The sequence below is a fragment of the Palaemon carinicauda genome, chromosome 31 (assembly GCF_036898095.1).
Source record: "Palaemon carinicauda isolate YSFRI2023 chromosome 31, ASM3689809v2, whole genome shotgun sequence".
In the NCBI taxonomy this organism is placed as follows: domain Eukaryota; kingdom Metazoa; phylum Arthropoda; class Malacostraca; order Decapoda; family Palaemonidae; genus Palaemon; species Palaemon carinicauda.
In genome coordinates this window covers 63,343,284-63,371,041 of record NC_090755.1, presented here as the reverse complement: position 1 = coordinate 63,371,041, position 27,758 = coordinate 63,343,284, and the positions used below count along the sequence as shown (strand labels likewise).

Genomic DNA, 27,758 nt, shown 5'->3' with positions numbered 1-27,758 from the left:
CCTAGAGACTGACCATATGATAAACTCCCAAGCCCCCTCTCCACCCAAGCTAGGACCAAGAAGAGCCAGACAATGGCTACGGATGACTGCAGATAGACCTATATTCTCCCCCCCCCCTCATTCTTAGCTCACAAGGATTGTAAGGTTGCAGCGACCAAAGAAACTAACGAGTTTGAGTGGGACTCAAACCCCGGCCTGGCATTGACCAGTCAGGGGTGTTACCACATCGGCCACCACAGTCCTATATTTCTGCTGTCTCTATTCAAATCTACTATCATCTTTTGCAGTTCCTCCCATGATTCGCTAAACAGAACTAACTCATCTGTAAATCTCAAGTTGTAAAAGTATTCCATTAATATTAATTCCTACATTTAATCTAAATAAAAAAAAAACTTCTTAAAAATTCTTAAACATTTCCTCATCTTGTGAATAGTCTAGGAGAGATGGGGTCTCCTTGTCTAACTCCTTTCTCAATCGGGATTTTCTCACTATCTTTTTATAGTTTTAGGATTGTTGTACTTTCCGTATAGATATCTTGAAGTTTTGTAACAAACATACATACATGTATATGTATATATATATATATATATATATATATATATATACATATTAATAAGCGGAGGAAAAGGAAGTGTCGGACAGTGGTAGATGGAGAAAGCTGGCCAGAAACATCGACCCCACATAGAGGTGGGAGGAGATGCAGACAAAGAAGATGATGATGTGTGTGTATATATATGTATATATATATATATATATATATATATATATATATATATATATATATATATATATATATATATATATATGTGTGTGTGTGTGTGTGTGTGTGTGTGTGTGTAACTATGAAGCGTGAAGTAGGAGACAATGAATGGAGAAGTATTGATTTAACTGCTCAAGATAGAGACGGCTGTCGAAATCTAACTGAGGCCCTTTGCGTCAATAGGCATAGGAATAAATGATAATATATATAGATATATATATATATATATATATATATATATATATATATATATATATATATATATATATACATACATACGGGTATATATAAATAGTACTGGTATATATGTATGTATTTTATATTTTGACATCTGTAGATGTAGATATATATATATATATATATATATATATATATATATATATATATATATATATATATATGTGTGTGTGTGTGTGTGTGTGTGTGTGTGTGTGTGTATTTTGATACCTATTTATTTATGCACACAGACTAGCATCATACATATGAAAAAGATTCGGTAATGAAATTTTTCAAAAAAATTGGTAAAGAGTAGAGCACATTTGCATTTTGGATGGTGAGATAAAAGCATATATAATACCCACCAATATAGAACTATTAAAAACATTTGAGATTTTGAAAGAGCGAGCATCTATCTCGAGTTACTTCTTATTGGGAAATATCGAGACTAGAAGTTACTCCTTACATGTTTACAAATAGTGGTGGCAATATCTTAAGGTAGGTCAGAGTGATTGTAGTATGTCTCTTCAAAAGAACCTGATCTCATTCGAACGTGTCCTAATGATAGTTTATTTTTTTAATGGTTGGCAGATCCAAAATTCTAAAATGTGCCCTAGATAAAAGTTTGACCTTGACGTTCTTGGAATAGCTAACACACATAACATGGGAGTAGGTATAACATGATTATTATTATTATTATTATTATTATTATTATTATTATTACTTGCTAAGCTATAACCTTAGTTGGGAAAGCAGGATGCTATAAGCCCAGTGAGGAAAGGAAGCAAAGAAAAATAAAATATTTTAAGAACAGTAACATTTAGATAAATATTTCCTATACTGTTTAAACTGTAAAAACTTTAACAAAACCAGAGAAAGAGAAATCAGATAGAATAGTTTGCCCAAGTGTACCCTTAAGCAAGAGAATTCTAACCCTAAGACAGTGGAAGACCATGGTACAGAGGCTATGGCACTACCCAAGACTAGAGAACAGTGGTTTAATTTTGGAGTCTCTTTATCCTAGAAGAGCTTCTGACCATAGCTAAAGAGTCTCTTCTACCCTTATCAAGAGGAAATTAGCCACTGAACAATTACAGTGCAGTGGGTAACCCCTTGAGTGAAGAAGAATTGTTTGGTCATCTCAGTGTGTTCAGGTGTATGAGGAGAGAGGAGAATCTGTAAAGAATAGGCCAGACTATTTGGTGTATGTTTAAATTACAATGTTTGAGTAGCAAAGATTTTATAAAAAGAAAATCATGCGCCACAGCAGCCAAAGTTGCAACTCTACGCGAGACTGAAGTCTGTTAGTCAAATATCAAACTCTTCCTGTTCTCATTCATTCTTGACACAACCATTTAGCGTTGCACTTTCTTATTTCTGTAAATGTTCACAACTTCTTCTTTAGAAATAATGATACTATAGATCAGACTGATACTTTAAAGTTGTCAAACAAAATATTTACTTTTTATTATTACCTGTAATAGAAATTTAAGTTGCATAAATACCAATTCCAAAGAATCGTTTTCATGATCGGAAAGTAGATTGAAATTCTCCGATTTCGATACCTTAAAAAGTAACGATATTTTTTATTCTCGATTCCGATTCCAAGTACTCGTCCTATCACTAGTTTTTGAACTTGTTACTTCATTGGAGCGACTTCTTCTAATCCAACCGGGTCATCCATTTTTTGCCTCTTCTGAATACTGGTTTTAGGCATGTTTCTTTGTTCACAATAAGTTTATGTCTTAGTGTCGTCTAAAAACCGAAGACAATGACTCCATAAAAGCTGAGCCCTAGTTATGTTTCAGAGTAAGACAGCCTTCATTTAAATTTCCCCGTTGAATATTTGGTGTCGACTCGTGTTTCAAATAACTTTTTTCTCTGATTCTTTGTCTGGGCTACATTGGTTGAATGCTAGAATTAAATTTCAGTGGAAAGATTTAAAATGTAGAAATATTTGATAACTCAAAATTGATAAACAAATTTTGATAGGTTGACACAATACACTACGTCACTTCCTAGGAAGAAGAATAAAATTATGGGTGCACGATTGCCCTGTATATCCACATGTGCTGTCTACAGCACTACTGTCGCGGCTCGAGCTCTGTAACATTAAATCACATCATAGAAAATGATTACATATGTGGACTCTATAAAATCATCATGTCTTTCAGACTACAATGTGGCTGGCTATTAGTTTTACGTACGTACAGTTGACCACAGGAATTCCTGGCAAACCATGCTCTGAGGAAGTGTACCCTGTCACACCCTTACTGCGTAACGAGTTCCTGTATTTAGCCCCCCAACCCCACCCCACGCCTGCTATCTCTGTCCATATCTCTGGATACTCACTGCGCAGTAATGGACTGACAGGGTGCATTTCCTCAGAGCAAGGTGTACCAGGAATATCCTGTGTCCAACTGTACCTCTTTGGCAGGATTTTGAGAGATTCCCTTACTCTTACCTTTGGCACCTTTAGTGACTGGCACCCACCTTCTATAGGAACTAGAGTTGATTCTTCAACTGTAGCTGACCTTTATTATTATTATTATTATTATTATTATTATTATTATTATTATTATTATTATTATTATTATTAGTATTATTATTATTATTATTAAAGTAGTTAAGTTGTTTTTAGATAACAGTATGTACACAAACAACTAAACAAGTAGTTAACATAAACATCCCCCGTTCTTTGGGTTTTGACAAAAATAAGAAACTAAACAAATTGATACAACATAAAATAAGGAACAAGTAGAATACATTGTAAACAATAAAATAATAAAACAATAGATTATTCGCCCTTCATCTTTTCTTGCAGATTAGCTGATCTTGGCAGTTTAGGCATGTCGCAAATAGGATGATAGCTTGTTTGTTCATCCTTAACGTTGGTTTCCCTCAATTTACTAGTTTCTTCCATTTCTGGTATTGCCGGTGAATCCTGTGTAGTTGGACGGATATGAATTTATTTCTTCTATAAATTCCTCCTTCCTTTCCTTCAATTATATAGGATCGGTTTCCTTGTGCATGGCTAATGAGCCCCTTTTCCCAACAATTCTTGTCTGGATTTTGATAATATACAGGTTGCCCCTCATTTAATGGTGTCATATCTCTTGCAGTTTTATCATAATATTTCTTTATGGATTCTCTCCGGGTTTCCCTTTTTTGAGAAACTGGATTGTCATTGTTCATAATTTCAGGAATTATCGACCTTAATTTACGTCCGAACATCATCTGAGCCGGACTTAAGTCAGTCTTGACGTGGTGTATTTCTCAGTTCTAGTAACGCCAAATATTGATCTTTTCCGTCTGCTTGCGTTTTCTTCATCATATTTTTTACTATTTTAACTGCCGCTTCAGCCTTCCCATTTCCTTGATGATGTCCCGGAGATGACATCCTGTGCTCTGTACCCCACTCTAACAAAAACTTTAAACTGAAACGAGCTGAATTGTGGTCCTCCATCGGACACTAATTGGGTAGGAATACTGTATCTAGCAAACCTCTTGATTATCGCTATCACATGATTTGAAGTTGTTGACGTTAGAAACTCTATTCAGTGAATGAGGAATAATAATCAACAATGACTTAAATAATTTCTTCCAACAATCTCAAACAAATCTAATCCAATTTTATTCCAGGGTCTTCCTCCGTCATCAACATCCATCAACGATTCCTTCTGGTTTCGAGGTTATACTGCTGGAAAATGTCACATGAATTGACCATTTTCTTTATTTCTTTCGACATCCCTGGCCAAAATATTGCATCTCTTGCTCGTCGCTTCATGCTATCGTAACCAAGATGAGTTACACGAAGTTTCGTTTTGATTGAATCTCGTAGTTTACTAGGAATCAGTATACAAGTTCCCTTTAGAATGATGCCGTCTTGGTAACTCATGGAATCTCTAAAATCGAAGTAAGGCTTTAATACTTCCGGAATTTTGTCTTTGCGATCAGGCCATTCTTCCTTGATTTTGTGGTGGCGTCTCTTACTTCCTTTAAAATTGAATCTGGGTAATTTTTCTGTGAATATCATCCTTACCAATGTGTCTCTATTTTCCTCTTTTGGGCAGGCCCTGCTAAGGGTATCGGGTAACAATAGGCTTTTTCCGCTTTTGTACTGATATTCGAAGTCGTACCGGTTCAACCTCATCATTAAAACTTGTAAACGCATTGGAGCTTGACTTAATGGCTTTTCGAGAATAGAGTAAAGAGGCTTATGGTCATTATGAACAATAACACGTCACCCAAAAGTATACTGGTCAAATCTCTCTAAACTAAAAACCAGAGCAAGAACTTCCTTTTCAATCTGAGCCCAGTTACGTTCGTTTCTAGCTAAGGTCCTTGATGCGTATCCTATTGGACGTCCTTCCTGCTTAATGACTGCACCAATACCATCCTTGCTGCTGTCAACCTGCAATACAAGCTCCTTACTTTGATCAAAATAAGCTAGAAATGGTGTACAGGTGACCTTTTCTTTGATCACTGAGAAAGCGCGAGTGCACTCATCATTCCATTCAATCTTTGAGTTCTTACTTGTCAGCTCTCGGATAGGTTCTAAATCATCAACCAGATTGGGTAAAAACCTTGATAGATATTGCACCATTCCACAAAACCTCCGAATTCCTGAAATATCGGTAGGGGCAGGCATTTCTTTAATGGCCTTTACCTTATTTTCATCAACCGTCACAACGAATGATGTTAAACTATGTCCCATGAACCCGATTTCCTTTTTTCTATAAACAGATTTATCTTCATTTAGTTTGATCTTTTTTTCTTGACCACACTTCTGTAGTGACTGAAGATTTTGTTCGTGATCACGCATTGCGTCGTGTTCCTCATTTCCAAAACCAACGACCACAATATCATCAGCTACACAGTATACACCCCGAAGCCCCTCCAATGCCTCATTTAATTTTCGCTGACATATTTCACTGCTCACCTTCAGCCCGAAAGGTAGACGAGCCCATCGATATCTACCAAAGGGGGTAATCATTGTTGTTAACTTGCTGGATTCTTCATCAAGTCGTATATGCCAAAAAAGCTTCTTGAACATCCAGTTTGCTAAATATCTTGGCATGTTTTAGACTAGGCAGTATATCCTCCAAAATTGGTAATTTGTAATATTCCCTTTTAAGAGCTTTGTTGAGTGACTGAGGATCGACATATATTCTTAACTTTCCATTTGTTTTTTGAACGACTGCCATTTGACTAACCCAGTCAGTTGGTTCAGTCTCTGGAATCAAAACTCATCTTTTCACAAGAGAATGTAACTTTTAGACCCTTTGATTTTAATGCAATGGGTAAACGTCGACACTGTAATATTCTTGCTGGTAATGTAAAATCTACATTAAGTTTAACCTCTCCAAGATCACTAAGGTCGCTCATCTCATGGTCTATGTCAATTTTTGATACAAATGCTTTACCATTGACAAACACGAATCCCATCTCTTGACATGTCTTTGACTCAAGTAAACACATTAGGTCATTTGAAACCACAATGAAGGTTACACTTCTAATTTCATAATTTTTGGGGTTCTTCACATTTAATGTCGTCTCGCCAATGGGCGAAAGCTTGGAACGTTGGTCGCACTTGATCCCTTTTGACATAATGCATTCACATCAGCACCCGTATCCAAATGAAATCTAACCTCGGTATCGTTTACAATTAGTATAATGCAGTTAATCTATTTGAATTTTTCATTGCAACCGGTGTCATCCACATTTAATGATCGTAGCCTTCATATGCCTCTTCGTTCTTCTCTAACAATTTTAACGTTTTCTTACACACCCTTGAAATGGTTTCTTCCTTTACATGCTTCACAGATTTTTTCCCCATGTTGGGCATTTTGATTTTTCAAATTCATGCTTATACCCACAAAATCGACACTTCACGGCATACCTGTCCATATTTTTTGAGTCCGTAAAATCCTTATTAAAGGAACCATCTGTAGTTTTGGTTATCCAATTGTTCACCTTATTAACATTCTCAGAACCAACTTCGCACATCTCTTTAGCACAATTAACGGTTGCTTCATAAGCCAAACATATCTCGACAGCTTTTTCTAAATTTAAGTTTTTTTTTTTTCTCGAAGTAGCAGCTCCTGTAGTTTCCCTGTTACTGAAAACACAATTTTATCCCTTATCATTCGCTCTTTTTCTTGAAAATTAAATTTATCGGCCTGAACCTTGAGTTCTATCAAAAATGAATTAAATGGCTTTTTGTATGAAATTTTCCAAAACCTGAAGGACTGTAACACTTCCCTGGTACAAGGACAACAATACTCTTCTAATCTAATTACATCATCAGGATTATCTTTTTGCTCCTCTGTTTCAAAATTAAACTGGTCAAATATTTCTACCATTTGTGGTCCTGTGCAATGGAGTGTAATTGCAAGCTTCGTTTTCTTGGGTTTAGAACGAGCTCCGCTTGCTGTCATGTAGATGTCCACTTGTCTCCTCCATTTTTTGAAAGTATCAGCAAGATTATCATCCAAGGGGTCTAATGGTGGAGGCAAACGAAACACAGATTCAGCCATTTTCTTCAGGAAAACACGTTTTGTAGCAATAGGTGTTTTTTTTTTTTTTTTTTTTTTTTTTTTTTTTTTTTTTTTTTTTTTTTTTTTTTAAGAAATATAAAACTCAAGAAACTGCGTGCTGTGCTTTATTCCTAATCCTTCAGAATCTTTATATACACTGACTAACTTATTTAGTTTTATAGTTATAGTAAACAAAAGATAAATATCATATGAGTAATGTTACAATAGACTGGATATTTACAGTAAAGTAGTTAAGCTGTTTTCAGATAGCAGTATGTACACAAACAACTAAACAAGTAGTTAACATAAACAATTATTATTATTACTATATTATTATTACTTGCTAAGCTACAACCCTAATTGGAAAATCAGGATGTTATAAGCCCATGGGCTCCAACAGGGAAAATAGCTCAGTGAGGAAAGGAAACAAGGAAAAATAAAACTTTTAGTTAGAACAACAACGTTAAAATAGATATCTCATTCATAGACTCTAAAAACTTTAACAAAATAAGAGGAAGAGGAACAGGACAGAACTGCGTGCCCGAGTGTACCCTCAAGCAATTTGTCCTAAATCTATTACTGTGTTAGCATCCCCATTCTGGGGTTTACGGTGAAGAGTGATATTCATCGTTCTCAGTTTTACTATTGCGGAAATTATTATTATTACTATCCAAGCTACAACCCTAATTGGAAAAGCAAGATGCTATAAGCCCAGGGGCTCCAATAGGGAAAAATAGCCCAGTGAGGAAAGGAAATAAGGAAATAAATAACTGAAGAGAACAAATTAACAATAGATCATTCTAAAAAAAGTAATGTCAAAAGAGATATGTCATATATAAACTATTAACAACGTCAAAAACAAATATGTCATATATTATTATTATTATTATTACTATCCAAGCTACAACCCTAATTGGAAAAGCAAGATGCTATAAGCCCAGGGGCTCCAACAGGGAAAAATAGCCCAGTGAGGAAAGGAAATAAGGAAATAAATAACTGAAGAGAACAAATTAACAATAAATCATTCTAAAAAAAGTAATGTCAAAAGAGATATATCATATATAACCTATTAACAACGTCAACAACAAATATGTCATATATAAACTATAAAAAGACTCATGTCCGCCTGGTCAACAAAAAAGCATTTGCTCCAACTTTGAACTTTTGAAGTTCTACTGATTCAACAACCCAATTAGGAAGATCATTCCACAACTTGGTAACAGCTGGAATAAAACTTCTAGAGTACTGCGTAGTATTGGAGGTATGAGACGAATGCAAATCTACTTGTGATTCTAGTAGTGTGCAGTAAGTGTGACATGACTGAAAACTTCTAAATATGACACATTGAGATGCAATAACGAAGAATGAAACTCTGGGCCTTTCCTTATTCATCCCCTTATCAAAATACGGGTTGATTGATTGATTGATTTTAGGTTTTCTGGCATCCTGACATCTAAGGTCATTGACGCCGTATCAGATATTGGGGTATGGGAAATTATCACTCGGTGATTACTGTATTTATTTATTCTTTTTTTTTTTGGCTTATTAACTTAAATTCATCACCTTGCAATGAACATCTTGCTAAAGTACTGGGAGAATTTATACATTAAGGTATTTTTTCTTTTAACACTAAGTGATTTACAGATCTTTACGTGTGTTTAATTACCTGTGGAATTTATTCGATATTGATCCATATTGATGACCTCTTTGTCGAAATACTAAACTTTTTATTTTTTTTTTTTTTTATTCATTTTTTTTTTTTTTTTTTTTTTTTTTTTTTTTTTTTTTTGAGATTCCTATATATTCAAAATGCACAGTCATGAGATGACGAGCTTTGCTGCTCATCATATAGAAGTTTACAAATAAATCGCAACCTTATTTACATTGACATAAATCAGGCATAGCGACAGCAAAGTTCTCGTCCTTAATTACTGCAATAAATCTTTTTTTTTCCTTTCTCTCCTAAGAAGTTTTGTGAATCTTTGGTTGTCATTGAATTGTTTATCAACAAATAAGATGTATGTCCTAATGTATTATAATCGTTTGATTGTTACTGTAGACATAATAAAATTTTAGTGTGGTTACTTTTTTTTTTTTTTTTTTTTTTTTTTTTTTTTTTTTTTTTTTTTTTTTTTTTTTTTTTGCTTATTAACTTAAATTCATCACCTTGCAATGAACATCTTGCTAAAGTACTGGGAGCATTTATACACTAAGATATTTTTTTCTATTAACACTAAGTGATTTACAGATCTTTACATGTGTTTAATTACCTGTGGAATTTATTCGATATTAATAACTTCTGTCGAAATACTAAACTTTTTTTTTTTTTTTTTTTTTTTTTTTTTTTTTTTTTTTTGACATTCCCATACATTGAAAATGCGCTGTCATGGGATGACGAGATTTGCTACGCGTCATATAGAAGTTTACAAATAAATTGCAACCTTATTTACAATGACGCAAATCAAGCATAGCGACAGCAAAGTTCTCGTCCTTAATTATTGCAACAAATCTTTTTTTTCCTTTCTTTCCTAAGAGGTTTTGTGAATCTTTGGTTGTCATTGAATTGTTTATCAACAAATAAGATGTATGTTCTAATACATTTTAACCGTTTGATTGTTACTGTAGACATAATAAAATCTTAGTTTATTTCAATCGGAGCTATAAGAAGTGGAACTGTCTCGTGTAGTTTTTTTTTTTTTTTTTTTTTTTTTTTTTTTTTTTTTTTTTTTTTTTTTTTTTTTTTTTCAATTTGTAAGAAGTCTAAAGGTTTTGAAAATAAGGGTAATATTTCTCCTGTGACTAAGATAATATGAATTTGATTTATTACAATAAGTATATTATACGCAAGTTCATAAGCTCTGATCAGATGTAAGTACATTTCGTTAAGGCAATATCTCGACGCATGTTCTCTCTCTCTCTCTCTCTCTCTCTCTCTCTCTCTCTCTCTCTCTCTCTCTCTCTCTCTCTCTCTCTCTCTCTCTCTCTCTCTCAACTACGGATCTCTGAGTCTGAAGCTGTAGCTGTAAGCAATTAGATTCAAGCTATGCTGATACACGATGTCTACTCCATTTGCAAATTCATCAGCTTCCAAATCGATGTCGTTAAATACTGTATACAGTTGACAAACATTCTTGTTATCTGTCTGTTTCAGCTGATTCTCTGGCGCCACTTTCACGACACTTGCATACACTTCGTACATATTCCCCTGATTTATACTTCTTGTGATGATTTGATCATTGTTAAAGAGTAAAACACGAAACGACCCAATTAAGATTTACTGTAGCTTATGGTATTTTCTGTGTAATCTCTTATTGTAGACACGTTCGACTAACTGTATTTTATGAGGCCGAGGTTTAAAGCAAAGATATTTTAACCTTGAATAAAAGTGCCTTTCGGCTTCTTTAAGTATTTATACTTGTGATTTCAAATCGTCTTTATTTGTCTAATAATGTAGACACTTTCAATTAACTGTATTTCATGAGGCTGAGTCTTAAAGTGAAGATTTTAACCTTGAATGAAAGTGCCTCTCGCCTTCTAAGGATTTATCTGTGATTTCAAATCGTCTTTATTTGTCTAATAATGAAGACACTTTCGATTAACTGTATTTCATGAGGCTGAGTCTTAAAGCGAAGATTTTAACCTTGAATAAAAGTGCCTCTCGCCTTCTAAGGATGTATCTGTGATTTCAAATCGTCTTTATTTGTCTCATAATGTAGACACTTTCGACTAACTGTATTTCATGAGACTGAGTCTTAAAGCGAAGATTTTAACCTTGAATAAAAGTGCCTCTCGCCTTCTTTAAGGATTTATCTGTGATTTCAAATTGTCTTTATTTGTCTAATAATGAAGACACTTTCGATTAACTGTATTTCATGAGGCTGAGTCTTAAAGCGAAGATTTTAACCTTGAATAAAAGTGCCTCTCGCCTTCTAAGGATTTATCTGTGATTTCAAATCGTCTTTATTTGTCTCATAATGTAGACACTTTCGACTAACTGTATTTCATGAGGCTGAGTCTTAAAGCGAAGATTTTAACCTTGAATAAAAGTGCCTCTCGCCTTCTAAGGATTTATCTGTGATTTCAAATCGTCTTTATTTGTCTCATAATGTAGACACTTTCGACTAACTGTATTTCATGAGGCTGAGTCTTAAAGCGAAGATTTTAACCTTGAATAAAAGTGCCTCTCGCCTTCTTTAAGGATTTATCTGTGATTTCAAATCGTCTTTATTTGTCTCATAATGTAGACACTTTCGACTAACTGTATTTCATGAGGCTGAGTCTTAAAGCGAAGATTTTAACCTTGAATAAAAGTGCCTCTCGCCTTCTAAGGATTTATCTGTGATTTCAAATCGTCTTTATTTGTCTCATAATGTAGACACTTTCGACTAACTGTATTTCATGAGGCTGAGTCTTAAAGTGAAGATTTTAACCTTGAATAAAAGTGCCTCTCGCCTTCTAAGGATTTATCTGTGATATCAAATGCGTCTTTATTTGTGTTAGGTACAAGTGTACGAAAATAATCTACGTTATAAACAGAGAACCATTCACGTTTTGTAAAAATCACCGTCTCGTCAATGGGGATCTTGTCCTAAGACTGAATAAGACACTCACCAATGCGCTCATTATTCTGCGGTGGTCATCATAGACCAACGGTTTGGGTTATCCATCTCTAGAAATTTTAATATACTTATCAAGACTATTCTTCGATTACACTGATGCATTTGATCTCGGTAGATGTGCCAAAAATGCTTTAAAACACCTGATTAATCCTCGCTGGGATTTTCCCTGTGGGAGCCCCTTGGGCTTATAGCAGCCTGCTTAACCAACTAAGGGTTGTAGCTTAGCAAGTAATAATAATAATAATAATAATAATAATAATAATAATAATAATAATAATAATAATAATAATAATAATAATAATAATAATAATAATAATTATTATTATTATTATTATTATTATTATCATTATTATTATTATTGAATTGACATCTACACTACACCTAATTTATGTAATATATATATATATATATATATATATATATATATATATATATATATATATATATATATATATATATATTATGCTCTACCTTGTAATTTTCATTACTTCCTCGAAAACTTTTAACAATCAATTTCTGTCTGTCTACTTTTTCTAGTACCCCAAGTATCATTTGATATGTATGGCTTTCTCCTTGTAACTGCGTGTCCCAAGACTACACTACCAACTGACTGATATATGTTCTTAATATCACGCCATTCTTCTTTAATTGTCTGCTCTTCGTCTGTTAAAGTCTCTAAAACTGCAAATCGATTCCTACATTCAATTTCAAATGTTTATCTGTGCTCTTCTTCTAAAAGCTTATTTGTATCAAACATAGTTATTCTATCTACCTTTCTGTTGGGTGCTTTCAGTTTTAATTTTAGATTGGCAATGAGGAGCTGGTGATCACTACTATCTGTACCTCTATAGCTTCTTACATTTCTCAGAGTCTCCCTTCTCTCTTTATTAATGGCAATATGATCTATTTGATTTTTGTAGTTGCCAAATGGTGAAGTCCATGTATGCTTGTGGATGTTCTTGTGTTGAAAAAGAGGAATTCCAGTGACAAGATTGTTTGCTAAACTGAAACTTATGAAATGGGCTCCATTTTAATTTGAGATTATGATGATAGGTAGATAGTGATTAGTTCACCAAACGTTCAGCTGGGCTTCACAAGGCACTAGAAGAGTTGGAAGACCCAGGCCTACATGGCTGAGGATTATGAAGCGTGAAGTAGGAGATGATGAATGGAGAAGTATTGAAATAAAATCGCAAGGTAGAGACGACTGGCGAAATCTAACCGAGGCCCTTTGCGTCAATAGGCGTGGGAGGATATGATATATATTATAATGACAACTTTCAACATAGGATTCTATGCTTTTTTCATACCTTTCCAATAAAATTCATTTCTAGCTCTCCGAATTGTATTTGCTACTCCCCCGTGACCTAAAATTGGTGATGAATGTTAGAGAATTACTGTATGAGAAATAAACGAGACTGGTAAAACTACACGATATATTAGTTCTTTTTACTTCAGGCCTGTAACATATGAATATCTAATTTGATCCGGGCAAATATTCAAACCCAATAATTTTCAACTGCAATAACTCTTCAAATTATCTTGCTTGCCTAGTAGAGAGATCGGACTTTATGCGAATAAGATGTTCTAATAAAAAAAAAATTCCTCTGGACAAAGAAATAATCCTTCAAGGACCTTCATTAGAAGCCCTATGCATCTCACACTGGCAGGATTATCCCTTCTCCAAATGTATCCATTTAGAGTTGCTCTACATCCTGTTATTTGTTGTTACCTTTTTATGGTTCCACTTTCCTTTCCAGGGAAGTGCAGTCCCAATATTATGATAAATTCAAAGTTGGATCCTCAATGCAACCTATATTGAGAGGCTTCTGGATATCCTATTGCTGGATCCCGTTGGAGTAACATTTCTCCTCACCAGTGCCGTTATAGTGTTACTGAGGACAATAAAGATTTTAGACAATGTATTTGTTGCGCATGATTACCAATATATATGGATGAACATATACTTGCTAACATCCCAAGACTGCACCTAATCATCGAGGTAAACACACCAAAAGTATAGACAAAAACCTTGTCTCTGTTCCTCTCTTTGATTCATTCATCTGACAGCTGTTTCACCAATGATAGTACACTTTGATATGAAGGGACGTGCAAAAATGTTTTAGGTTAACGTCTGAATATTCGTGAAGAAAGTTTGAAATTAAAGTTTCAGCAAGGATTTTTGAAAAATAGAAATTATTTTTCAACGAATTTTCACAAAATATGCTCTAACCAGCTCCATTTTATTAAATCTCCCTTTAGAAAACTCTCCCATCATCAACCGCTTCATTCATCTACACGCTTTTAGACTGTGTCATATTTCTCATCGGGTAGCATATTGTACCACTTGAATAATAAGATCCTTTGTTTTTAATACCGGTTTTAACACTTTTTCATGCTGTATATCTTAAGTAACACTTTCTTGGACTTCCATTCTTCCTTTTTATATTTCCCATTTTCATCCATTTTTATATTGAAGTTTTTGTTTGGTCTTGAAAAGTCTTGTTATCTGTGCAGATGATGATAATCTTTTTATATCAATTCCTTCTCTTAGCTGTAGACCAGTGTTTGCTGAATGATGTAATAAGACTATATAGAATTAGTGTTTGATACATATCTATTTAACCCATCACAGAACTCAAATTATGATTGTTTGTTAGCATAAGACTGATCCTCTCCACATAGGTCTTTTTTTTATAACACTATTTTGTACCTATATGTATCTTATTCACATTTCCATTTGACATTCTTGTTTGCAAATTCAGTTTGGAGAAATGTTTCTGGCCTGTCTTTTCGTCAGTTGCAAAAACATCTGCATATTAAGAAAGCAATTTGTGGTATTTAGTGATATATCTAACCTGAGGAAATGTTTTTATTCTTTAATTTTACCATTTTTTAACCCTGGACAGGTATCGTTCTTGGACACCCCTATTTAGGTATTTAGGGGTCGAGCTCGACCTCGACTCCAAAAATAATTCAGGAAAAATTTAGTTATGCATCAATCTGTATTGTTTGACTTGCTAAAAATACTTGAAAGAATGCTAAAAACTACTGAAAATATAAATGATACCCATCTACAAAATAACTATTTATTGGAAATATATTAAAAATTTAAGTATACAAAAAAAAGACTTGACATAAATATTCACAAAAATAGAAATATACATATACACATAAATCCCTTTAGGGACACCTTCTTAGATGGCAAAGCAACAGCGTGTAATTGCTGGAAATGAGTTGGACTCGTAGAAGTCAAGATCTGAAATGAGAAAAAAAAAGGTAAATTCTTTTGGCCAAAAAACTAGTCCAAGTTTCACTAATTTTTTCTGGTACCTAAATGAAATAGGAAGAGGCTTTCTTTATAGAATAAACTCATATTATCCTAGAACAGAAATACATAATAAAATGTGCACTAAGATGTAATTTACTGTTATATCAAGGGCGAAATCTAAAGGTCATTTTTTGACGGCCTAGTTTCACAATGTAAATTTCTTATGAAAATCATTGTATCTCCTATAAAATATGAAATTTATGCATTAAAATATACCAAAATATCACGAATTCTATACAGAACAAGAATATATAGAGATATGCCAACTTACCTTTCGGGTATGTCAACAAAATGGCCGCAGACCGCAACAACTCTTACAGCCCAATCTACCACTTGAAATGAAGAATGGGTGTGCAAAATTTCAAGGTGTTATTTATTTATCTAATTATTAGTGGATCGGAATAAAACTGATATGATGGCTTTCTAGATGTTTGACAATTATTTTTATCATAGAAAATTTAAATTCTTTGAAATAAATTTTAGATAAAAAATGGGTGATATCTATTTTGTAAAGATTAAAATTTCCGCATTTATACAAACAAGTAGTAAAAAAAGAAAGTTTCATGATTTAACCTAGCTATAACTATCAGGTACAGTTCAGATACAAGACAGAGTGAAGCTATAGACAAACAGGCTTCCTGCTCCTCAAACAAGTGGTGTTTGTCATGTGGTCAGTCTTAGGTGGGCAGCTATGACAGTGAGTCCTTTCAGGAAGCTTGATGTGACCAACACAAAATTGATACCATACTTACAGCAAGAGAAAATAGAATTAGTAACTAATAAAAGTAAAAGGATATCAAATAGCAAATCGGTAGTCAATCAAAGTAAAATGAAATCAAAATAAGAAACTGCTGACCAATAAAAAGTAAAATAATATCAAATTATTATATATACATAAACTATAATAATAATAATAATAATAATAATAATAATAATAATAATAATAATAATAATAATAATAATAATAATAATAATAAAACACTATATAAATCAATTTCAAGTACCTAATACACATAAGAAAAATATTTACAAATACGAAGGAGAAATTATCAGAGAAATAAATGTCAAACACATGAGGTTGCAAGCTCCATATTATCATCAACATCTCTTTTTAACTCCATTAGAAGTGTGTTGATGACATCCATGCCGAGGGAATACTGCCTGCTGGCCATTATTGAAGATAAATTCAAAATAAATAGAAAAAAATCAGAAATTTGCAAAAAATAAAAAAAATTCAGAAATTAGCATTTGAGGGAAAATGGACCTCATGGCAATATATGGCATCTAAGCCAAAACCAATGTCATGCAAGTGGTAGACACACCATCCACCCACACTTTCCAACTATAAAGAACCAAACAAGTATCAACACTGTTCGACAATTTGTAATTACGTAATAACTTTGCTGTTTGATCACTTACCCCTATTTAGGTATTTCAGGGTCGAGGTCGACCCCTGGGGAGGGGGGGGGGGGGTTAAAAAAACGGGGAAGGAGGGAAGTTAGACGAAAATCAGTCCTAAAGCAGACAATGGCATGTAGACTAGTCACCCCTTGCAGGTCGATCACTTCCATATTCGAGACAGCTGATGATTTATGGGGAAAAAAAACAGGTTTTGAACATGCTGTAGGGGTCACGTACGACTCATCATATTGTTCTGTCTGGTAATCATTAGCTGACTTATATCTTAAATGTTAGTCAAAAGCATAAGGTCTTTTAAATTACTTATTTATTATCTGAATATTAATTTCTGGCACAGTCTTTCAATTAGATCATTATTTATTCTGTACAAGATTTTTCGTAATTATGAGCAGCCTTTGCCATTAGATCTTGCCTGGCTTTACAATCTCCACATTATACAAGTTGTGCAGTTAATTCTGAAAAAACCTGGCGTTTTCTTCGCTTGGGCTCAAATACTACATAGTAATCTAGAATATTGTAACTACAGAGGAATTAAACTAACAGACCATGGTTTTGAGAGGAAACTAGGTGAGAGAATGTAATTATTGGGAAACGGCAATATTGATTCATGACGGTGGATGACATATTTATGGTATGGCAGCTACAGGAAAAGAGGTTAGATGGAAACCAGAAAATATTTAGTGCTTTTGTAGATCTAGAGGAGGCGTATGATAAGAAACCAAGATAAATGATGTTTTGGGGCTTGAGGAAGAGGAAAGTACCAGAGAAGTTAGTTAGAATGGTTTGGATGATGTACAAAAGAACAAGGACAAAAATAATAACAGCAGTTTGGGAAACAAAAACCTTTGAAGTTAGTGGTGGATTACAACACGGGTTAGCATTAAACCTGTTTTTATTTGTGCTGGTCATGGGTGTGCTAAGTGAAGAGATCAGAAATGAAGGGTTATGAAAGTTACTTATATGTGTATGATTTGGTTCTTACTGTTGAAAATGAGGAAGACTTACAGAGAAAGGTTGTAAAGTGACAGGAGACTTTGGAGAGGGGTAGTTTGAGGTAAGTGTGGATAAGATCGAGGTTATGGTGAGTAGTAAGGAGGTTAGGGAAAGGATAGCCATACATGAAAGTAGAGGCTCGGTTATAAAACAGGTGGACCAAATAAGGCACTTTGAATATACTCTAGATCAGAAGAGAGGATTTGAGGCGGAAGTTTAGTATAGGATAAAAGAAGCCTAGGGGAAGTAGAGGGAGGTATTGAGATAGGTATGTGATAAGAAAATGCCAATCATGCTAAAAAATAAAGATTATTAGCATAAGAATAAAATCCTTGTTCATGTATGGATCAGAAACGTGGGCTCTAAGATAAAAAGAGGAAGCAAAGCTTGATAGACGAGAATACTGATGTGAAATCTAGGAATATCAGTGCTTGAAAGATTGGAAAGTGATGAAGAATGGCAAAAGTAGTAAAGATAAGAGAGGTGATAAGAGTGTCAGGATTGAGATAGTGTAGGCACGTGTTGCAGATGGAAGGTGGGGAAGGAGCGAGGAGGGCTTAGGAGGAACCTTTGAAGGTGGAGGGAGACTGAGTATGAAATGGCAAGACTGTACCATATATCTCCATCTTGTGAGGTATATTATACCACTTGAATATTAAGGTCCTTTCTTTTTAATTCCTGTTACACACTTTTTCATACTATATATCTAAGAAACACTTTTTTGGACTTCCATCCCTCCTTTTTACACTCCCCAATTGAGGCTTTCACAAAACTAAGGGTCTTCAGGAGACGAGCGGAAAAAATCAAAATCACTAATAAAACTCGTTCTAAAATTGCCAATTTTCAAGCACTCATATCTCGGCTATATATAAACAGATTTTTAAAAATTTTGGAGTCTATATATCCAAGTATCCTTTTTAATGAGGAAAGAAATATTTTATTTGAGGCTTTCACAAAACTAAGGGTCTTCAGGAGACGAGCGGAAAAAATATAAATCACGAATAGAACGCGTTCTAAAATTGCCAATTTGCAAGCACTCATATCTCGGCTATATATAAACAGATTTTTAAAAATTTTGGAGTCTATATATCCAAGTATCCTTTTTAATGAAGAAAGAAATATTTTATTTGAGGCTTTCACAAAACTAAGGGTCTTCAGGAGACGAGCAGAAAAAAATCAAAATCACGAAAAAAAAAAAAAACGTTCTGAAATTGCCAATTTTCAAGCACTCATATCTCGTCTATAATAAACAGATTTTTTTTAAATTTTGGAGTCTATATATCCAAGTATCCTTTTTAATGAGGAAAGAAAAATTTTATTAGAAGACATTGAAGCATATAAAAAAATAATAGTAATTTTAGGTCTGGAGACCCTTGGTATTGTGAACGCCTCAATTGTCATTCATTTTTATATTATTGAATCATATGTAGTTTTAGTTTGACCTTGAAAACTGTCTAGTTATCTATGCAGAAGAAACCAATCATATACATTGATTCCTTCCCTTGGGTATAGACCAATGTTCACTGAATGATGTAATAACACTATCTAAAATTATGCTTAATGCAAATTATCAATTTAACCCATCACAAAACCCAAAGTATGATTGTTAGTGGGCCTAAGACGGATCCTCTCCACATATGTCTTTTTGATAAAAATATTTTACACCTATATGTGTCTCATTTAAATTTCCATGTAACAATTTTTGTTTGCAAATTCAGTTTTGAAAAATGTATCTGGCCTGTCCCTTCATCAGTTGCAAAAAATCTGCATATTAAGAAAGTAATTTATGGTATTCAGTGATATATATATCCGGAGGAAATGTTTTTATTTTTTCATTCTGCCAGTCTTTAATATTGTTCTGTATGGTATTCATTAACTGATTTTTCTCTTGAATGATGGTCAAAAGCATAAGGTTTATTAAATAGCTTATTTCTGATCTGAATATTACTTTCTGGCACAGTCTTTTAATTAGATCATTATTCATGCTGTATAAGATTTTTCATAATCATGAGCAACCTTTTGCCGTTATATCTGGATTGCTTATATAATTCTTCATCTTATACAAGGCATACAAATAATTCTTGACAATCTGGCCCTCTCTTCCTTTAGGTTCAAATACTATACAATATTCTAGAATGTGGTAACTACGGGGTTGGGGGAATTAAACTAATAGAGCATTGTGTTTGAGAGAGAATTAGCTGAGAGATTGTAAATATTGGGAAACAGAAGTATGGATTCATGATGGGGAGAGGGATTGCGGACACCATCTTTATAGTAGGGCAGCTACAGGAAAAGTAGGTAGAGGGAAACCAGAAGCTCTTATGTGTTTTTTTTTTTCAGATCTAGAGAAGAATTATGATAAAATACCAAGATAAATGATGTTTTGGTACTTGAGGAAGATTCCCAGAGAAGTTGTTCAGAATGGTTGGGATGATGTACAAAAGAACAAGGACTAAAGAAATAACAGTAGTTTGAAGGGGAAAAACATTTCAAGTTAGTGGTGCATTACACTAAGGGTCAACATTAAACCTGTTTTTATTTGTGCTGATCAAGGATGTGTTATGTGAAGAGGTCACGAATAAAGAGTTATGGGAGTTACTATATGCATATGATTGGGTTCTTACTGTTGAAAATGAGGAAGACTTACAGAGATGGTTATTGAGTGGCAGGAGGCTTTAGAGAGGGGTAATTTGAGGTAAGTGAGGATAAGACAGGTTATGATGAGCAGTAAGGAAGGTAGGGACAGGATAACCATACATGAAAGTAGAGCCTCGGCTATAAAACAGGTGGAACAAATTAGATACTTTGAATCTACTCTAATTGAGAAGAGAGCATGTGAGGCTGAAGTTGAAAATAGATTAAAAGAAAACTGGGTGAAGTAGAGAGAGGTATTGAGATAGGGAAATGCCAATCAAGCTAAAAATCAAGATCTGTAGCACATTAATAAAATCAGTGTTAATTTATGGATCAGTGCTTGAACGATTGAAAAATGATGAAATAAGTAATAAAATCAGTGTTAATTTATGGACCAGTGCTTGAACAATGGAGAAATGATGAAATAAGTAGTAAAGGTAATAAAGGTGATAACAGTGTCATGATTGAGATGGTGTGAACATGTGTTGAAGATGGATGGTGGGGGAGGGAGTGAGGAGGGCTTAGGAAGAACCTGTGAAGTGGAGGGAGAAGATCGAGAGGGAGGCAGAGAATTAGATGGCAAAGCAACGTGAAGGATGATATGGAGAGAAGTGGTTTGATGGAAGAGGATGCCATTGATAGAAGAAATTGGAGGGGCGCATCAGGAAATTCACCCGTTAATTTAGGGATTTTGGTGGGAAAGAAGGAGACAACATAGTATTCTAGAAGTTTTATTTCGACAGGTCCCTAATTGTGAAATGATCTTTCATATTAAACAATTGAATTAGTTGAGCTTCTAAAATTAAAAGTTGATGCAAACCATTTTTACGATGTTGCCATAAGCCTCATTTATTAGTTTATGTTATTATTTCTTTATTTTGTTATCTATCATAAGTTTAATTTTTAGGATATATTCTACGTGTATGTTACTTTTTATAATTGGGATGCTTTTTTTTTATTGTTGCCCTTGCCCTTGTATTCTTTTTTCCAACTAAATTTGCAGCTGGTCTATTGGTGATAATAATATTAACACTTCGAACTGCCATATCGGAAAGCATAATGTGATCTTCATATGTCACTCGTGCTTCAGACAAGTGACATAATAGGATGTTGTACAACATTACTGCAGTGAATTATTTTTGTAGAACTTTTCAAGTTTATTGAATCCTGACACTAAGATTCAAAGGAAACTGGGGGTGGTGCATCATTGTATATTAAATTATCTGTATATACTGTATGCATCCAAATTTGATATTATATATGTTTAAATATATCTAGGACACATTTTGTATATATATTTCAAGTTATCCATATGTCTGTAAATCTAATATTAAAGCTCCATTGTTTTGCTACTTTAACCATGTGGCCCTTTTTTTTATGATCAGGTTTATGCTTTATGTAAAGGGACTGGCTATTTTTTGAGGATAGAAAAACACCAGAATTATGCTAGATGTGTATTTGATTTTATGTCTTTATTTTTATGGAACTAAATCTTGGGAGTTTCCATAATACACAAAACCCTTAATTTTCATTTTCTTTCTCAAGTTCTGAGAGTGGTTGTTATCACTACAAAAAAAAAAAAAACCCTTAGTGGTGGTGTTCATCATGGAATACCTTGATATGTGTAATCTTGATATTGGTAGTTTCGTCAAAGACTCGTCTGTCTGAGATGTGACGATCAAGAGGGAATCCCATGGGACGCTTGTCTGGGTAGATTTCACCATGGGCTCCACAGTGAGCATGAGTTCCACCATGCTCAGATTCAACATCAGGATGTGTTAGGTCATAGCCTCCGTCAGTGACTGCCAAAAATAGAGCGAATTCCATTCCGTCTTTTGTACCCTTGGGCAAAAGCATTCTGTTGGGGATGCCACAAGCCCTTTCATATTCGGGCATGCTAAAACTACCACTGTCAGCTGCATCCATGAGAGACTGCAGGCTAGGTACATCAGGAACAGTGACTGCAGAGTCACTGGATTTCCTTACCACATGATTTCCTCCAGGAGACACTGTAATTGAGAGTAAAATATTAATAGAATATGTATAAAACATACACTCACTTTTAAACCTAATTACAGAGAAATATAAAGATTAGAAGTACTTTAATAGATATGGAATCCATAAATGTTTGCAAGTAGCATACTTACACTTCTTCCAGAATTTGTCCATTTCGATACAGTGCCAGCTGCCATTTGTGTAATCAAACTGCTCATGATTGTTATCATATTCGGGGCAAAGGTACAAGCGGAAAGTACCGACAACTTCATTTCCATTATTATTGTTGACATCAGCAACATAGGAGAAGTCATTGTGGTTTAGACGATGAACATTGGCTTTCAGTTCAACCATAGCAATACCTTCAGCAGAGTCTACAGCATTTCGAAGGTCAAATTCATAGTCCTCAAAGAATGTTTTAAGCTCTCCCTCAATGCTAAGGCTATCAATGTTGACACCAGGGAAGTCCAGGTCTTCATGAGTGTATTCAGGAAGACTGTATTTATGTTCCTTAAAGATGTTATCCATATATTTATGAAGACGGAAGAATGTAGGATCACGAGTAGCGGTTTCAAAATGTTCCATTACACCTGGAGGCATATTGTATTTTCCATGATGATCTCCTTGACGGCCAAGCATAATGTGAGCCATGTTGTGGAGAGCTCCATAATACTGGACATTGGGACTGTACATAGACGATTCAATGATGTCACCAAGTTTGTCAACGCCTTGGTCATTCATGATATCAATAACTTTGCCATCTTTGCCTGTGATGTATCCATGAGCTATAGCATCACGTATGCGACTTTCTGTAATAACCATGTCACGAACTCTTGCTACTCCATCAACATCTTCAAAGTGAATATGGTCAGGACGGGCAGGGAATTCGCCTCCATACTTGTAGATAGTATGTGGGGCAAAGCCTTCTTCGACTGGTTTTTCCCACTGGAGTTCATCCACCATATCTAAATGGTTGGAGAGACGCTCTGAATCAAAGCGAACAGTCAACTGATGATGAACCCAGAAGAAAAGTTCTCCCTTGCGATCCAAGTGTCCTCCATATTTGTCTTCCCACCAGAAGGGAAAATCCATATGCCATGTGACGTGATGGAGATTCATTCCAATATCTTCTCCAAAGTAAGCCACACGTTGTTCCTTATTTTTCTTTGTACCAGTGAATTCCATCTCAAATTTACCTGGTTGATTAGTCATCTTTGCTGTGTAAGCCTTTTGGATAATTTCACTGTTTGTGAACATATGAGGGGTAACTTCATAGAGTGGAGGAAGAACAATGCCATGTCCAAGGTCTGAGTGAATAACAGCTGTGTACAAAGCGTAAACAAACTCTCCTTCATTCATATGTTCACGCCAGTATGCAGCATTATGAACAGCACAATCCCAGGTCTTGCATTGCATGAAGACATCGAAGAGCATAAGGGCCTCTTCTCTTTGGCGTTCATTGAAGAGGGAGAACCAGTGATGTTGTTCAAGGAGCCTATGGTCTTTGTATTCCTGGACTAGGTGTTCTGCAGCTTCTCCTCCATCCTTATATTGTGACTTGTCAGCTACTGGGTCAAAGGAGGCAGCATATCCTTTCAGATCATCAAAGTGGTGATGGTCATACACATTCCACAGTAGGTGGTTAACATCTTGCTGTCTCTTGGGCAACGGGGTGTCTGTAGAAAAAAAATATATTTAATTTAGTGTAGGGAATATTGTTATATATATATATACATACATATATATACATATATACATATATATACATATATATACATATATATACATATATATATATATATATATATATATATATATATATATATATATATATATATATATATATTATTATATGACTGGAAGGTATATTCTTGAATTATTATATTGTAAACTGGTGAAATCTGTCTACCTCGACAGAGATAAAGCATATACCATTTCCGTATGAATTTCACTGAGGTTTAGCAACATTGACTTATATCATACCATTTCCATATAATTTTCACTTGGTTCAGTAATATTGACGTTTAGCATCTTTATGGCTATAAAAAGTAAAACATGTTACAAATGTGAGAAATTTCAATAAAGTGAAGAACACAATTATGTTAGAAAGACATTGCAAAATCGGAAGTTGCTTTATGATGTGAATCCCTTATGTGATTTGAATATTCTAAATATGGTTTATCAGAATATTTCAAAATATTAGATTTGTTTGCGTGTTTTTTTTTTTTTTTTTGGGGGGGGGGGGGGGGGCGGTTTGATGTTTTTCCGAGACACGTGTGCATCTTTCCTAATTGTAATTTTTCTCCTTTTTAGTAAATGCGCTTTTCCCTTTTTAATTTTAAAACAGCTTTAATGAAATATGGTGATAAATATCCTGGATATGTAATGCGTTTGAGTACTTATGCAAGCTACGAAACTTTTATATCCTTTTGAAGAAGACATGAATAATAAAGTGTGTATCTATATATATATATATATATATATATATATATATATATATATATATATATATATATATATATATATATATACATATATTATATATATATATATATATATATATATATATATATATATATATATATATATATATATATATATATAGTATATGTGTATGTATGTATGTATATATAATCTAAGCAGGTTAAAGCAAATTACTATATTACTAGTTAACAGACTTCATAGTTTTATGTTTTCTTGGGTCTTTACATTTTATGTTTTGGACCAATATTTTCCTTATTGACAACTGGAGCTTTTCATTTATTATTTTATCGGTCCATATGAATCCAAGATACTGTATTCTCTCTACCTTAATATATGTTCTATTATGTAAATTGTTGTGGAAGATATTTCAAGGGATCTTTTATAGGCTTTTAAAGGGCACTATAACTTTATGCAAGACTAAAGTTCTTCCTGAGAAGTTAACGAAAATTGCAATCTTGAGCACGAATCAAAATTTCAAAATAATAATATTCTGCATAATTGTTTGACTTGACGCAATGTCATTAGATAAATATTCAGTTGCCTCTACCCGTTCGTGAAAAACTACTTTTCTTTAGCTCTATAGAACAAAATTGAAGAATCTCTTTTGATTTAGATATTAAGAAATTCAAATATATGATAAAAGTAATAACCTTAGATATTAGAAGTATCTGTGGGTTTGATGCAAAAGAACATTGTTAACCACTTAAGCAATGGAATGTTTACTTACCTGCGGCAGCAATCGCCAGAAAAGCGCACAAGACAAGGACCTTCATTGTGACTGGACAGGAGAAGGGTCTGTGACACCAGAAAGCGTCCGACCTCCTTAAATACTTTTGGTGCTTGCGCGATGAAAGGCAAAGTCCATCTTTCCAAGTGATAATAAGAGGGTCCAGTAGCATCAGTATCTTGCATCTGATAAGAAAGATTCGGAATCAGTATGTTTTCTTTGTCTATGACAGCCTTGAGTGCATTCAATTATATTATTGCCCCTAAAGGCAGTCAAGGGCAAAACATACTATTTAACATATTATTCAGTCTGATGCAGAAAGGGCCTCAATTTTAGATTATCTTAGAAGACAAACACTGGAGGAAATTATTTTTTTTTTTCTTTTTACGGAAAATGCATGTCATCACCTTACATATTGCGGTCATTTGTACAACCTAATTTCTTTACTGGGCTCTTTGTTGAGAAGATGAGTTTCTGGTTTTTAATTTATTCATCTGTAATTTGATTCTTTATTTCTACAATAAGTGTCATGGGTTTTAGGTCGAGGTGTTTCTTATTATTTGTTATTTATCGTCATGTATTTTATTCATATTTTATTATTTACTTTTTAACTTTTCTATTTTTCCTTACTGGACTGCTCCCTTTAACGGTGCCCTTGAGCTTGTAGCATTTTAATCTAAAAAGAGCCAGAGATTAACTTGTAATAATTATAATGATGATAATAGCAATAAAAGAATTGTGTTAATTATTGTCTCTAATACTAACTATAAGTAAAAAAGGGATTTTGACAAAGGAAAAATCTATTTCTGGGGAAATGCCTTGGATGGAAACAGTGCTTCCTTGTTCTCTGAGAAACAGGGGGCCAGACGAGCGGGTGGCGGTTCTAGCTAAAAAGGGCCCTGAGTGTGGTGACTGGACACAGAGTAGTATCTTGGGGAAGAGGGATAATCTTCCAAGGGGACCACCTATCTTGCGGGTTCTCGTTTTTAGCTAGAAAAGCTCTGTCTGGAGAAAGTAGTACTTCGCCTGACGGGAGGAATTCTATATTTTCAGGATTATGTGAGAGAGCTGCTAATTCTGAGATTCTAGCACCTGAGGCCAAGGCCGTTAGGAATAAGGTCTCCCTAAGAAGAGTGATGTAGGAGCAGGATTCGTTATCCGTGTCCGAAGCTAGCTTTAGTACGTCTTTCAGAGACCAAGAGACCTTTTGTGGGCGAATCGAAGGTCTGAGCCTAACGCATGCGTTCGGAATAGATGAGAAATAGGAATCTGCCTGGTCAATATTGAAAACCCACGAGAAAGATCTTTTTCAGATCTGACTTAATCGTAGTTATAGTGCTAGCTGCTAGGCCCTTGTCAAATAGGGACTTAAAGAATGATATGGCCATATTAGAAGTCATGAGAGAATGTCCTAACTTCTTTAGGAAATCTGCTAATTTCTTAACAGCTGAATCGTTCTGTCTAATGGTAGAGTCCCTTTTGTCTGACTCTATGAAGAGGACATTTTCTGGGTCAATGTTCTCGTCCCTGTGGGCTGCAAACTTCATGAAATCCACAAAGTAAGGGTTGTGGCTACCCTTGAGGAATCTGACACAGTCAGAGTTTGGACTAATTGGGTCAGCTTGGGGAATGGGATCCGGAAGGGACGTAGTTTCAACTCGCGGAGGAGTGGAAACCAACTGGTCTTTGGCCAGTACGGTGCTACTAAAGCCACTGCTCCTTGGGAGGAGCGTAACTTGTGTAAGACTTTCATCAGAAGATTCACCGGAGGGAAAAGGTAAATAGCATATGCCTGAGGGTCCAGGTTTTGGGTCACATAACAAGGAAGTTTGTGGTTCAGTTGTGTCGCGAATAGATCTACCTGGAGACTGGGAACCAGCATGGAAATCCACCGGAAAGAATTCATGTCCAGAGACCATTCTGACTCCAGTGGTTTTGTCCGGGATAGTGAGTCCGCTACCACGTTCTGGACTCCTGCCAGGTGAGATGCCGACAGGAACCAGTTCTTGGCTACTGCCAAGACGAAAACCGTGACCAGGAC

The 27,758-nt window shown here is 34.5% G+C and overlaps 2 protein-coding genes across 2 annotated transcripts; both read right to left on the bottom strand.

Annotated features, from left to right (window-relative positions):
• Window positions 1-4,643: 4,643 nt before the first annotated feature.
• On the bottom strand, window positions 4,644-5,129 carry LOC137624773 (uncharacterized). The gene has a single exon (XM_068355723.1). The coding sequence runs from the start codon at window positions 5,127-5,129 to the stop codon at window positions 4,644-4,646; it is 486 nt and encodes a 161-aa protein (XP_068211824.1).
• A 16,823-nt stretch (window positions 5,130-21,952) lies between these two features.
• Window positions 21,953-25,869, bottom strand: LOC137624459 (hemocyanin B chain-like). The gene is made up of 3 exons (XM_068355226.1): window positions 25,718-25,869; window positions 22,659-24,182; window positions 21,953-22,520 (listed from the first exon to the last, which is right to left on the bottom strand). The coding sequence occupies exons 1-3, from the start codon at window positions 25,761-25,763 to the stop codon at window positions 22,099-22,101; spliced, it is 1,992 nt and encodes a 663-aa protein (XP_068211327.1). The 5' UTR covers window positions 25,764-25,869; the 3' UTR covers window positions 21,953-22,098.
• Window positions 25,870-27,758: the final 1,889 nt, after the last annotated feature.